The 14546-nt window shown below is 29.4% G+C and overlaps 2 protein-coding genes across 3 annotated transcripts; both read right to left on the reverse strand.

Annotated features, from left to right (window-relative positions):
• Positions 1–982: 982 nt before the first annotated feature.
• On the reverse strand, positions 983–2906 carry LOC132927816 (uncharacterized). 2 transcript variants are annotated; one of them, XM_060992408.1, is made up of 8 exons: positions 2764–2906; positions 2619–2684; positions 2476–2541; positions 2328–2393; positions 2001–2242; positions 1754–1913; positions 1535–1664; positions 983–1121 (listed from the first exon to the last, which is right to left on the reverse strand). In XM_060992408.1, the coding sequence occupies exons 2-7, from the start codon at positions 2665–2667 to the stop codon at positions 1555–1557; spliced, it is 693 nt and encodes a 230-aa protein (XP_060848391.1). In that variant the 5' UTR covers positions 2668–2684; positions 2764–2906; the 3' UTR covers positions 983–1121; positions 1535–1554. The 2 variants fall into 2 exon arrangements, with proteins under 2 accessions (XP_060848391.1, XP_060848392.1); XM_060992409.1 differs by lacking the exon at positions 1535–1664 and having other exon boundaries at positions 996–1121.
• Positions 2764–4651, reverse strand: LOC132927817 (uncharacterized). Its single transcript, XM_060992410.1, has 5 exons — positions 4245–4651; positions 3808–4006; positions 3567–3707; positions 2936–3232; positions 2764–2817 (listed from the first exon to the last, which is right to left on the reverse strand). Exons 1-4 carry the CDS (start codon positions 4263–4265, stop codon positions 3075–3077), a joined length of 519 nt encoding a protein of 172 aa, XP_060848393.1. The 5' UTR covers positions 4266–4651; the 3' UTR covers positions 2764–2817; positions 2936–3074.
• Positions 4652–14546: the final 9895 nt, after the last annotated feature.

The raw sequence follows: 14546 nt of genomic DNA on the forward strand, positions 1-14546 counted from the left end.
TGTAAAAGCCTTTTCATAATCCCTAAACAAACATTATGCATATATTCTAAAACTACCACTGAAGTAATGTTAATGGGTAATTCTTCAAATGGGCAAAGACCTTTATGATAATGTTCATCACTCTTAAGACGAAAAGACTTATTGGTTCTTAATGGTGCATTTATACCCAAAAAACATATTCTCCTATTAATATAAGTTCCCTCTTCAATGCAAGAATTACAACTATGATAAGCGTTGAATTGCTTTACATTTAATAAAAATGCTTTGGCAGGGGCATCACATATTATTTGGCCAATAGAAAATAAAAACTTTTTCCCATTGATATGGATCCCATTTGAAAAGAGTGATTTCATTTCTGATATAAAAGGATTAAAAAAAGAAAATACTGAGCCAGGTTTTGAACTTTTGCCATGAAAAATTCCTACTGGTAAGACTATTTTAGCTAATATAGGTATGTTTATAAAAGAAATCAAAATTGGCCAAAAACTAGACTTGGAACTATTAGTAATTGATAAACCATCAACATTTACACTCAACAAAAGTGTATCCAAATGTATTAGACTATCAAAATATAATTGTAAAACTGGTTTAATCATAAACTCTACTCCAATATGTATATATGACCCATTTGCAATTTGATTAATTTCATGAGATTTGGACTTAGGGGTTTTTAATAATGTTCTGACATCTTTTGGAACATCTAACCCTTCAGATCTTAATATTTCAAGTAATTCATTGACACAGTTATGAGAAATTTTATACTTAATAATCAATTGACATAATTTTTTATTGAAACTAGAACAATTCTCAAATGGTGTACTACTAATTTTAAATAATTGATTTACAATATTATCAACACCACAAGGAATATTCACATCGTTAAAATTATTACCAAAATTGATTTCGGTTGATACCAAACCCAAGCCTTCAATAGTATTTACATGTTCATCTGACGGTAGTACATTTTCACTGTCTACAGATTCTTTTGTAGGTACTAAACATTCAGATGCAAATATTGTAGACTGATTATCAACAACTTTTTCTTTATTAATACTGGTAGTGGTAGTGTAACGATTGAAATGTCTTCTTGACATCAAATGTAATGGTTTTGCTTTTTTAAACTGAAATTAATAAAAATATACACAGATAAAGTTTTAAGGTTCTCTTGTTTCATTAATATAATAATATACTACATTTAAAAAACATTAACTTCAGCTATTTATATAATAATATAATCTAACCATTAAAATGTGCTTGTCTATCAGCTAAGTAAAAGTATTTAGCATTATTATTTCATACTATTATCTAGTTGTAGATGCATTCTAATTTCTAAAAGATGATATATATATTTTTTTAATATGCTACACCAATTATTTTCCCTACAAGTCATGCGACTGCATCAAGGTTTATAAACCACACATAAATAAGCCTAAATTCTTAACAGACAAGAAGGTGATCTTGCTACCACTCCTGTCCATTTCTAAAGTCTACATTTTATGAAATAATAATGAAATAGTATATTTTGTATACATACAAGGATAATACTATGGTATTTTATAATCTTTTGTCTTCACGGGCTAAACGTTGACTCCCGTGTCTAAACCAATCTTTGATGATATTTTCAAAACTGCTATCATCCATTTTAAAATGTTCATAAGCTATTTCTAAAAAATAGTATGTGTTATTACAATTATGTATACCAAAAGGTCCTACTAAGCAAAATTAAATTAAAAATCATATAAGAAAAAATTACCTTTAACAAGCATTATAAGTGCCAGATTATCAAGTCTGAAATTATTTTTAAATCCAGACCAAGAACATTCCGATGCTAACTGGTTACTGAATAATCGACCAAGTACTCTCTTTATAAAATTTTTAATACTTGTACCGCCAATTGAAGATATCAAATTTTTCTTAAACAAAATAAATTACATAGGTATTAGCAGTTTCTTACAAAGAGATAGGAGGTACTATTCAATATAAAATGTATATTATCTTACCATTTTAGTTTTATAATCTTCACTCTTAATGTTTTCTTCTATTTCTTTTAAACTATTAATATCTTTCATTGGAAAATTATTCAAAAAATCAGAGTCTATTGGAATACGTGCACTGTTTGAACTATAGTTCAAACGTTCTAAAATAAGATCCAACTTTTTGTCTAATCTATTTAGGTATATATTTGTAGCATTACAAAATTCACTACAAGTGGTTAAGTGGGGTGTAGTAGGTATTAATACATCTATGTATAAAAAAAAATAATAATAATAACAATTAATCAGGTAAAATAAATTTAAAGCAATTTTATGAAATATGCATAATATTACTTTGACTCGCAGCAGTGTCATTATCAAAATTATCGCCGATCAGCTGCAGTGTAGATGTACTTATATCTATCAAAATAAATAAATAATAATAACAATTAATCAGGTAAAACAAATTTAAAGCAATTTTATGAAATATGCATAATATTACTTTGACTCGCAGCAATGTCATTTTCAAAATTATCGCCAATCAGCTGCAGTGTAGATATACTTATATCTATCAAAATAAATAAATAATAATAACAATTAATCAGGTAAAACAAATTTAAAGCAATTTTATATGCATAATATTACTTTGACTCGCAGCAGTGTCATTTTCAAAATTATCACCAATCAACTGCATTGTAGATGGTGTTATATCTATCAAAAAAAAAAAAAAAATGATTTATCGATTAAATGAATTTTAGGTATACATTTTAAAAAATATGCATGAAATAACCTTGAATGGTAGCAGTGGTATTGTCAAAATGATTTTCACTTAGCAACGAAGTACCTGGTTGTACAGTTACACAAAATAATAATAATAATTGATTAAAACAGTTAAATTATAATACTACTTGCACACAAATAAATTATAAATAAACATATGTCTTATATTTTTATTTTCTTACAATTTAATGAAGATTCAACAGCACCACATAATGCTTTATAATCAGCTAAAATAAAAATAAACAAAAATTTATGCTATCCTGATTTTAGTTACTTTTAGGTGAAAAATCATATAATTATGTTGTATTTATACCGTTAATACTAATTACTATTTACCAAATCTATAAATATTATCTTACTCGATATAATGTTATTATAATTACTACAAGACATAATAGAATTTGATGTTTCACCATTAACAGAAACTGAATTTTTATAAACACCCATAGGAACAAATTCTTCTTGGCTTGAGTTGCTACCTAAAAACACATGATAAAACTATATGAAACGAAATGTCAAGTTTAAAATAAGTATATAAGTTTTAACTTTATATTTATATTGTCACTACAAAACAAATATGTGTTTTTATGATTCTCACATAGAAAAGTAATATTTAAATATTTAAAGAATTGATTTAATACTTGAAAAAAATATTCTTAAAAAATTAGAATTTCCATAAAAAAAATGATATTTGTATACATAATAGGTTTATGGTATTAAATATAATATGTAGAAAAAATTTTTTTCTTATTTTAGTTGAATTGATATATTTTTATTAGATAGTTTAACTAGTTATAAAATTATTACACTCACTGTCATTATTAAAATCCAACGATTGAGTATTTTTTTTATTATCAACCTTTAACCTTTTCCCTCGCCTCAAAATGTCTTCATCGTTTTCTGATTCAGACATATATATTTGGATTTCTTTTGCTGCGGCAGTTTCATAGGAATCTATAGAGGATACAACAATATAGATATAATAAAATATATGTACCAATCAGCCCCATAATATACTACAAATTTTACTTTTATAAAATAATTTAAGACTTACCAAATGTTCCTATTATTCTAACTGGGTATTTTTTCCATTTTTCGGATGTTTTACCACCCTTCATTAGCATCATTGTCGTTACTCTGTGTGGGGGCCATTTACAAAAATAACTAGTGACACCGTTTAATACTGTATTAACTAGCCATTCATTTGGAATTACAGAATATTTATGCTCTTCTTTAAAATATCCAATGACCCACTAAACAATAATAAAGCTATATATTATATATTTATTATTTTTATTGATATTTTTAGCTGACAGACATTTCACATTTAACCAAAGAGTAAACATCAAAGATCATTTTATCATAATAACAACATAATATAATATACAACTTTGTGAAAACAACGGTTTCAGTATTTCACCTAAGTGAACGCGATTTAAAGAATGCAAAGTATATATTATTTGTAACCAACATAATTTAATTATTATTTACCTGTTTTTTTGTTCCGTCCATATTTTTTGTTCTTCTTAAAATTGTTTATATACTAAAATAGTAAAATAGTGTAAAATTAAGCAATAAAACAACACGAACGCGCATACATTTACAACCGTCAACTGACAGAAAATTATGGACAAGGATAACCAACAAATTTGGTTTATCACATAATCGTTATTATTACAGTTTTTATCAACTATATTTGGGTTATTTTTCTATTTTTAGAAATAATATATTATTATTGATATTATTACTATTATTATATTAATAAATTTGTTGTCAACATTGAGATGACCATGCGAGCTATATGTGTCGTCCCAAAAGACACTCGATGCTTATTGGGTGAATAAATATTCTATTGTGTATGGTTAATTTGATAAGCTTTTCAAAACATCGCATAGTAGTTAATATTACAACCTCACATAGTCAATTAAAATGGGCCTACTTATGGAAGTTCGTACGGTAACCTAATATTAGTTTAATCTATGTGATGAAAAATGGATGTCAGAATGTGATGTCTAATTTGAGATCTAAATTGAACATCTCAGAGATGTTGATGTCACGCAATTGCACACAGGGTCGTCATCTCACTGTGACAGCGTGACGACCGTCAATATTCCTCCTCGTTCCCTCGTCACATATTATTTTTAAGATTTTACACTGAATCATGTCTAGTTCTCGAAAAAAGCACACGGCCGATATATTATAATGTTAAGACTGAGTTTTGCATAATAATTGCAATGATTATCGAATGTCGTCGCTATACATACTTGTGATCTGTTATGTGAAAAATAAATAAAATGACATATGTATGTGATGAGATATTAAGTATTAACCACTGTTATAGAAATCGTATCGACTTGAAACTCACTTTGGGACCAGACCATTTGAGACCATTAACTGAATGAGTCAATAAGGCGATATTTATATATTAATAAGTCAATATCTACTTGAAAAATAATTATTTAAATTTCAGCTTCTATGCAATTAAATGTATAACAATAATGTTACGTAATCGATATCAATATTATTAAATTATTATTATAATATTATATTAAATAGTAATCGCGATATTGTTATCGGTTTAGCCGGTCTAGGGCACTGACTGTTTTTATTTTTACAGATATAGTCAATCGAGGAAAATGTCCTAAAGTGTCGACTCCGTTTGAAATTATGTACTGTTAAAGAATTTTATAAGCATTAAGACTACTTATAGTTAATATTGAATTTTTATATTATTTATCAATAACAAAATAAACTGTTTATTTAAGTTTATACAGTCCACTTATAATAAAAAGTTTTCAAATTATCCGGTGTATTTTAATTACGGAAACAAATAAAATATATTATGGATATTAAATAGAAAACACTTTGTTTAATTAAAAATAAATTAGAAAAATATTGTATTACCTAGGGTAGGTATTTAATTTATTTTCAATAAAACTCTATCCTGGGTCGATTGGATTTTCCATTATTTGCTCGACTTCATAATCATATTTTCTTCGTAAGCTCTAAGTTGCTCGAATACGTCAAAATCGTCTCATTGCTGAATCCTTCTGGGTAGAACCTGAACTGCTTCTAGTCAGATTCCTATTCGTCACTATTATCAGTCACACTCTCTTTTCGTCGTTTTGATTGAATTTCACCACATATGTCTTCAGTAGTTTGGTATTCTTCGTCAATGTTAATCCATTAAATATCCAAATACCAATACCGTTCTAGTTTTTTCAAATCTATTTTTTGGAAAATAGTTTGATTTTTTAATCATGCTTAGATTATTCGCTCCGCGTATATATAAAAAATACAAAATAAAATAGATGGAACTAACGAATAAGCATCCTTTGAATAAAATAAATACCACGATAATTAATATTCCATTAGCAAGTGATTTTCATGACATAACATGATATTACTTAAATTATATTTGAAATAAGTACTGCCGTATACGTAGCTATGTAAAATGTAAATTGATCGATTCAATCGTTCGATGAACTAGTAAGTAAAATTATTATTATTATCATACCTAACCTATATTAAGTAAGGTTTCAAGATTATATTGAAAATTATTATGTTTATATAAAGGTTATTAGATATTATTTAGTTATCTGACAGTATGAATTGACAGAATCACAACAGATTACAATAATTTTAATTAAATACTGTCAGAGAAAATGTTAACAGTGATGATATTAAGGTAAAATAGTTATTCTTAATATGAAAATATGTTCTACAAATCCAAAAACTCAAAAATATTTAAACAAGTTACAAAATTAATTCAATAATAGTATTCGCGTATTTACTAATATTATGATTATGTAGTAAAAGAAAGAAAATCGTGTGTTTCAGACATCAGTGTATTCCATTAAACGCGTCATCTGACCGATGATGCCCGTGCATAAACTCATATCATATTGGCAACGCGTTTCATATGTAATTCACACGCATTGTTATGCGTAATAATATGTACCAAAGCTTTGCGTCCCAATACCGAAGAAATCTGATGTCTTTTGTAGTAATGACAACGTCATCGTCATCGTTTTGACATAATAAAAACAGCGTGAAATACAAAAATCGTATGGAAGTGTGTACTTAAACAATTATTAATAAATACATGTGTGTGACTGGTGTCGTTTATACATTATACCATTTATACCTAATTATTGTGAAACATACGCCGTGTAAAATTAACGATTATTACAAATTATTAATTATGCAATATAACATGAAATGCAGGTATACCGATCTACTTGAGGTAGCGGTAGTTTGGGCGGGTGTATTATAATTTTGACCAAAAAATTAATTATCTGTTATGGCGACAATTCTTTTTTATTATTTATCTTTTTAAGTCAAAGTACGCGTTATATTATTTTAGGCGATTTCATTTAATTCAATTGTATTTTTTTTAATCGATAAGTTGATACTTTTTACTATTTCAATATAGTATAGTATAATACAGCATAGTTTTAAACAGTTCATAAATACACGTATCTATAAACCTTTTCAAACTAGTTCACCGGAACGGTACGTCGGTACATATATAACTATTCACCCAAACAGATCATATTTTGGGTAAATCGGTACAAACTGTCTTCGCCCGCTAAAGGTATCCAATGACTAATATATTATCATAACTGCATATAATTTAGATCGTAGATCTACATATATTGTTATTGTGATACAGGTACACCGGATGCGGCAATTCGAAAATCGTCAACACGCTATTTCGATTCGATATAATAATAAGCGGGTCGTGTGTGTACAGTTTGTGCTTGTGTTAGATTTTTCGTCGTCGAAACCGTTAATCAATCATTATACCCGGACACCCTTTGGCGCGACGTATCGGGGTCGCAAAGGGGATTACATGTATAGTACCTATTATATTATATGTAATCAATTGTGTACAAACATTAAACATTCGTTGTACGACTCCGCAGCCAGCACGTCGACTTGTGCCGCGGCCTATGACGTATAAACAATGTACATACGTCATACACCGACCGATAAGTCGATGATTAAAGATATAATTTATCGACGCACGCGCCGTCGTAAAACGAAAATAGAAGCTATACGGAGGAGTTGACGCGAAACTAGAGCAACCGGACCGCGGCCAGCTAAATTGGATTCAAAATAAACGATTGGGGTCGAAAATTAATTGGCACAGTTATTATTATTATTATTAATCAAACATATATAATATTCGATAGTCGGAAAGTGTACTACTGCAATAGTAGGTAATACGACGGTATGCAAAAAAAGGACATACGTCGGTGCGTTAACTATAACAATATGTATACGAGTATATATAATAATAGGTAGATCGCGGTACACTATCAATCAGAATGTTTTTAAGTAAAAAAAAATAATTTATTTCAAAACCAAAACGACGGTGGTCGCGACGCCGTACAACGTGCATATTTCGAGAGGAAATGGCGTCTCATCCCGTAAAAAGTAATTTAGAGGTATACCTGTTTTTTGAATTTACTATAATAATTGCTTCGTAAAAGGACAAACAAAAATCAATTAAACGTGTCGGGGCGGAATGATCGAGGATCGAGACGTGATATCATTTTTATAATTTTTAGTCGTAGAAAAATGTAATTGCTAATAATAATAATAAAACAAAATATATCGATCGCTGCCCCTTTTATCTACATAACTCGCGGTATATTTTCACGTGCACATGTCACCGCCGTCCGACGTCTCATCCCTCCCGGTCAAATGATGTATACATATATTATTATAATATTACATATTATTATTATTATTATTACGATTTACTGTGTTGTCCTCTCGTTGACAGCGGTAGGTAATCCGCGGTATACGTGCATTATGTTATATATTATTGTTCGCGCAATGTCATAACGCGTTGTTTAGTCGTCGTTATAATATGATATTATTATTATTATTATAGTATTATTGTCATTCTAGACGCCGTCGTCGTCCTGTACTCCGACCCGGCGGCAGCGGTTAATAATATATTATTATTGTGAATATATTATTATTATTATTATTATTACGATATCGCGATAATAAATCGTTATTATTACTATATATTATTGTTACGTCGGCGACGAATATATTATTATAATATTGTCGTTTCCGCCTCCCGTGCCGGGCTTTCGAGTCGCGGTGTACCCGCTGACGGATATGTGCGCGTATACAATGGGATTGAAAAGTGATTTTCGCCGCGGTCCCGACCCCCGAGCGCAGACCGACCGCACCGTGTCGGCAAACAGTTCAAATCGAATCACACGAAACACAAGAGGGTCCATTAAGGAGTCAACGGCGGTGCGCATTTCGCCCGGAAGCGGCGCGAATACACGCGTAACGCGTATGTTATGATGTGTATAGGTACCACCACCGCGGCGAGGGGTTGACGACGGAGCACCGTCAATAAATGCGACTAACGACGACAACGCACTGCGACGTCGTGTGTGTGTGTGTGTGTGTGTGTCATCGTGTCTCGGTGCAGGATATTATACGGGGATCGTCGATTAACATTTTCAATCGTATGTGTTATATAGGAACTCAGCAAGTTTTTGAGGGTCGTCTGCAAACTCTGACGTACGTGCGTACGTGCGTTTTTATTCAAAAAAATCAATTTCAATTGTTTTGTCTGCAGGCCAGTTATCGAATAAACATAAGACACTTGACGTGGTTAAGCGGCAGCTCGTTTGAAACGTTTTCAAATTGAAATCCATTCATCCAATAAAATATATTTCTTCGACAATGATATTATCATAAATAATTATTTTCAAATTTATTTTAAAGCAACATAAATCGTTACATGTAACTATTATCGTTTTAAATGATTTTAAGGTTAATTTTTTGTTTTTAATAGGTACAGGTTTTAAGCTTTTAACATTTTTTTGAGCTATTTATGTAAGGTGTAACAAGACTATTTGACAAACTTCCATTACAAATGTTAATATATTTGTTAAATAGTCCTGTTACACTCTGTATAATATGCTTATAGACATTTTAAATTTACAATTTTTTTTCATCAATATCTACATTATATAATTATTACGCTCTGTAAAAAAGCTCAAAAAATGTATTACAACGTTTCTCAAAATAACTTTTGAGAAAAAAAAATGTTAAAATTATTTTTACGAGCATTTGAAGTAAGAATTTTGAAAAAATTGAGCAAAACCATGAAAATGTGCACAATTTTTTATTATTATATAGTTAAAAACGTACAAAATGTTTATTTTTTATTGCTTAAGTTTGATAATTGATTATAATAAGATCCTTCATAAGTAGGACTTACTGAAACCCCAAAATTTAAAAAATATTAAAGCACAATTTTGACAAAATTTAAACAATGAATAACGGCTTAAGTTATATTTACTCGTACATTATTATTATACTTTGCTATACGTTATGACATTTTCAAAACGTTTCGATTAATTTTAAGCAATTGCCTAATTGGCTAATTATATCGTAATATTAATACCTATTTAACACATCCATTACAGTGACCTTTTAATCGACAACACGTCTACACTCGACACTTAAAAATGACAATACTGCATGTATAGCACAACGGTCATCACCTTGTACCCTTTTGTTTTTTTTAGATTATTTGTATCTATATACGTACACGAGTATATTATGAGCCATAAACATATCTACTTCTGTTACAAAAAAAACGACTTAATACATTATGTACATAGTCCGCATACGCCGGTCGACGAGACAATATTGTCGCCCACAAACACTTTTATAATATACCTTTTACTGTACCTAATGCAGTTAAATATATTATGATAATATGTAAACGCGTTGTTGACAGACCTTCATCGATAATATATTATTATATAGTTATATGTATAAATATTTTAAAGGCCGCGTGTTTAATTGCAGAGTACAAATCATATTATACGAATTACGAATATGGCGAGCCTTCTCGTAATGATACATTTACACACACACACACACACACACACACATACACATTATGATATTTTATACGTACGCATAATGATATCATAGTATTATATATTATTATTATACGTTTAGTTTCGACACATTTTTAAGTTAATAATAACGTCGTAATGGCGACGACCTGCGTCCGGAGGTATCGACAGAAACCCTTTTATTAAAGTGTCCACATTATATTATACTCTACGACCATGTAATATATCTACAATCTAAATATAATACCATAATATACTATACAAATCACACTTGACCCTTTTGTGTCCACGCCACTGTGTTTACAATAATATATTATTATTACATGTATTCGTGTCTTAATATGGACACTGGTCGGGATAAATGGTAAAAAAACAATAGGTAAGGCATTGGAAATTGTGTTTGTATAAATAGCTTAAAAGTTAAAATTAATCCTAATCATTTTTAAATTCAATTGTACATATAAAAACCAAATACACATGATGGCGAAAATTTTCAAGTCCATACTAATAATATTTATCCGAATGACAACAAAATAGTAACGGAAATTATGTTCTCTTCAGGGACACTAGTTGAAAAATAAAAAAAACCGGTAAAATCCAATTCAAACCAGTGAATCCATGAATTGACAATAATCGAAATTCCTCTTTTGCTTATTTATCATTTTTATGTTTATTATTTTTAATTTTAAAATGTCATTGTGTAAGTTAAATGCACAACAAATATAGAGGACAGTGGTTAAAAGTTTTAAATCTCTAATAGTCATATTTTTTGAATTAAAACAAAAATAAAATATAAACTAATATTTTTCCTTTAAATATCGTTAAATGTTTAGATCTATTTTTGAAATTTATAGACTTTAGTAAGAACATCTTTTGAAGAATTTTGTAGGTATCTTTCTATTTTGAATCACAAATAATTACAATAATTGTCATATTCTTATGATCTTGACGAATTCATCAATATTAGATCTTTAAACACTTCAAAAAACATTGTGACTGCTTTTTGTTAATTTCTAATAACTATAAAAACGCACGAGTAAATTTATTATGATTTATACATATATTTGAAATGTTATTATAAATTCAAATTATTTTTAAAGTATTATGATTTTAAAATTAACGGACATTGATTGGGTTGGAAGGTTACACTATGTAATCTGCGTATCACTCCTAAAGTCCTAAGCGTCAAATAATGAACAATAATTTTTATACTTTATACTTTTAGCAATAATGTATCAACAATAGGTGCTATTACATTTTTTTGAATACACAATTAGTGAAATAACTACGTGCACTGTAAATGATGGATAAAACTCGAATTCATATAATACTTGTTACATACTTAGGCTATATGTTATAGAACCCCAACAAGCATAATGTTGTAAATCAGTACTTATTGATACTCACACATATTTATGATAATGAAATTGTTTATTACTATAATGCTTATACTAGGGTATTTCATCACAAGTATATAAGTAAGTACGTGGATGTTTTTGATTTTAATTTGTTTTACTTTTTGGATAATCACCGTTTCGCTGAATATTCTGAATTGGCCATTTTATTATTGGTTTTTTTGTTCACGGATATTTTTTCTCTCATATCCATTTGATAGATAATATAATGCAATACGACGATGACTATATAATATAATACATTTTTCGGTTCCTATTTATATTATACCTACATAGTTTTTCACTGGTAGAGATTTACCAATCGTTACACTAATATTTTAGAATATTATATCATTTTTAAATAGAGAAACATATCATTATACACATTGATCACGGTCCTTACACAATAAAATATTATATATTATATAAATGGATATTATTTTTACAGAACTATATGCCATAAATGTATGCAATGGTATTCGATTCAATTGATTTGCTTATACTATTTTTATTTTAAATCAGCTACCCTAAATTGCGTCCTCCTCCTTAAAAAAAGCACTGAAAAACGATTTAAATTTTTTCGTTATAAATGGAACATATTAAATACTTACATAAAAAAAAATCTATATAATAAAATGGTTGAGTTACTGCGAGAGTAGGGACGTTCATAAAAAATACGATGAAAATGTCTTCATTTGTAATTCCATGTTTACAAGTAATAGGATTTGTTCCAATTAATTGAACGCAGTATAAAAAGTTTTTAACATTATTTATAATAATATTTCATAGTTTTTCGTATAGCATTGTCCTATATATATATATATTATGTATGAAAAAGGTACATTATATCATGAAGAACACTTGTTAAAATCCTAAGAGATTTTTTATATACTATTTAGGTTGTTCAGAATTTTTTTCGATACAACGACATGAATACAAATATATTTAAATCATAAATAAAGAAAAACGTTCATGGAAAAGATCAAATCTATAAACGTTTTCTTTCAAATATTAAATTATTATTTTGATGGGTTTTTTTTTCTTTTTAATGAAAAGTGTTTATAAAGGTTTTTACAATTAAACTATTTTACACTTGAGATTTAAAATATAATAAGGAGTGTTAGTTTTTGGGACAAAAACTGTAGGTATTCAGTGTTTTTGCGATTGCAGTGTCATTACATTCAACGTAGCAAAAGACGGTCGTTAAATATTCAATAATTACTAAAATTATAAATTTTCTTGTAAAGAACTTACCAAAAAAAGAGCATAAATGGTGGTGTGCAGAAAAATTGCAACTCTAAGCTGTACATAGATGAGGGTAAGACTACAATTTTAAAAGAAGGAATTAATCAGGAACATTCTCCAATTAAAATGGGTAGTTATATATATTTTTTATTTGCATTTAATTTTTTTATAAAAGTAAAAATTGACACTACAATACAAGTTATTGAAACCGCCGTCAATCATTTTGTAATGTATTAACTCTTAAATCATAAAAAAAATAAATTAAATAAGACTATATTTTTAATAAAACAATTATTTTTGGCGCGATTTATCAATTGCATCGATGTATACCTTTTTTGTACCGGCGCAATAGATGTATGTTATACAGTTATAGTGTCCCAAAATCGGTGAACACCCCCTTCTATACGCGTTTTATACGGATGGTCGGCAGGCCGTTGTGCGCGTTTCATCCGGTCGATACTCGTACAACATACGCGTTAAGGTCGCGAGCTTTTGCGGAACCGAAATCGTAAAGAATCAATATTATCGCACACGATGTTTATTCGGTTCCACGCGGATCTCGCACAGTACGCCCGAAGTGTCCCGCTATGGCGTTAGCGCCGTAAACTTTTTAAGTCTCTGTACGGAAATAATTCACGGCGGCGTAACACCACCTCATCATCATCATCGATGACGTCGGATGATCGCGTCCGACATTGCAAGTCGCACAGGTATATATTATTATTATATTTACGCGTATACCACCGACTTTGGCGATGGGGTGGTGGTGTGTGTACGTATAAATATATATATAAGTATTGGTATGACGATACAATAGAACAACTGCGGGGGAATATAGAATAGGGAAAATCCGGACGACGGATTCTGCGCCGGGATTTAACGGTGCATATATATATATATATATAGTTAGGTGCGGGTAATCGGAAAAAAAGATTCTCAGTGCATTAGTGCGAACCGCCGAACAAACCGCATGTTATATATATATACACATATATCGATATATTACGCACATAAGATATATATTATTGTCGTGTTATGTATATATTATGCATATCGATATGTAAATATCGATCGGACCGCGTTGTCGTTTGATTCTTTTTTTTTTACCCGGAAAATACCAGACGCAACGGCCACCGATTTTAACTAGGCGTGTCGATAATATTATACGGTATTTTGATGACGGACGTTTCAGAAAATAAAATAACGCTCTATACGCGCGTTACTGCCTGTGCGAGCGGCGG

This window comes from Rhopalosiphum padi, chromosome 3 (assembly GCF_020882245.1).
Source record: "Rhopalosiphum padi isolate XX-2018 chromosome 3, ASM2088224v1, whole genome shotgun sequence".
Lineage (NCBI taxonomy): Eukaryota > Metazoa > Arthropoda > Insecta > Hemiptera > Aphididae > Rhopalosiphum > Rhopalosiphum padi.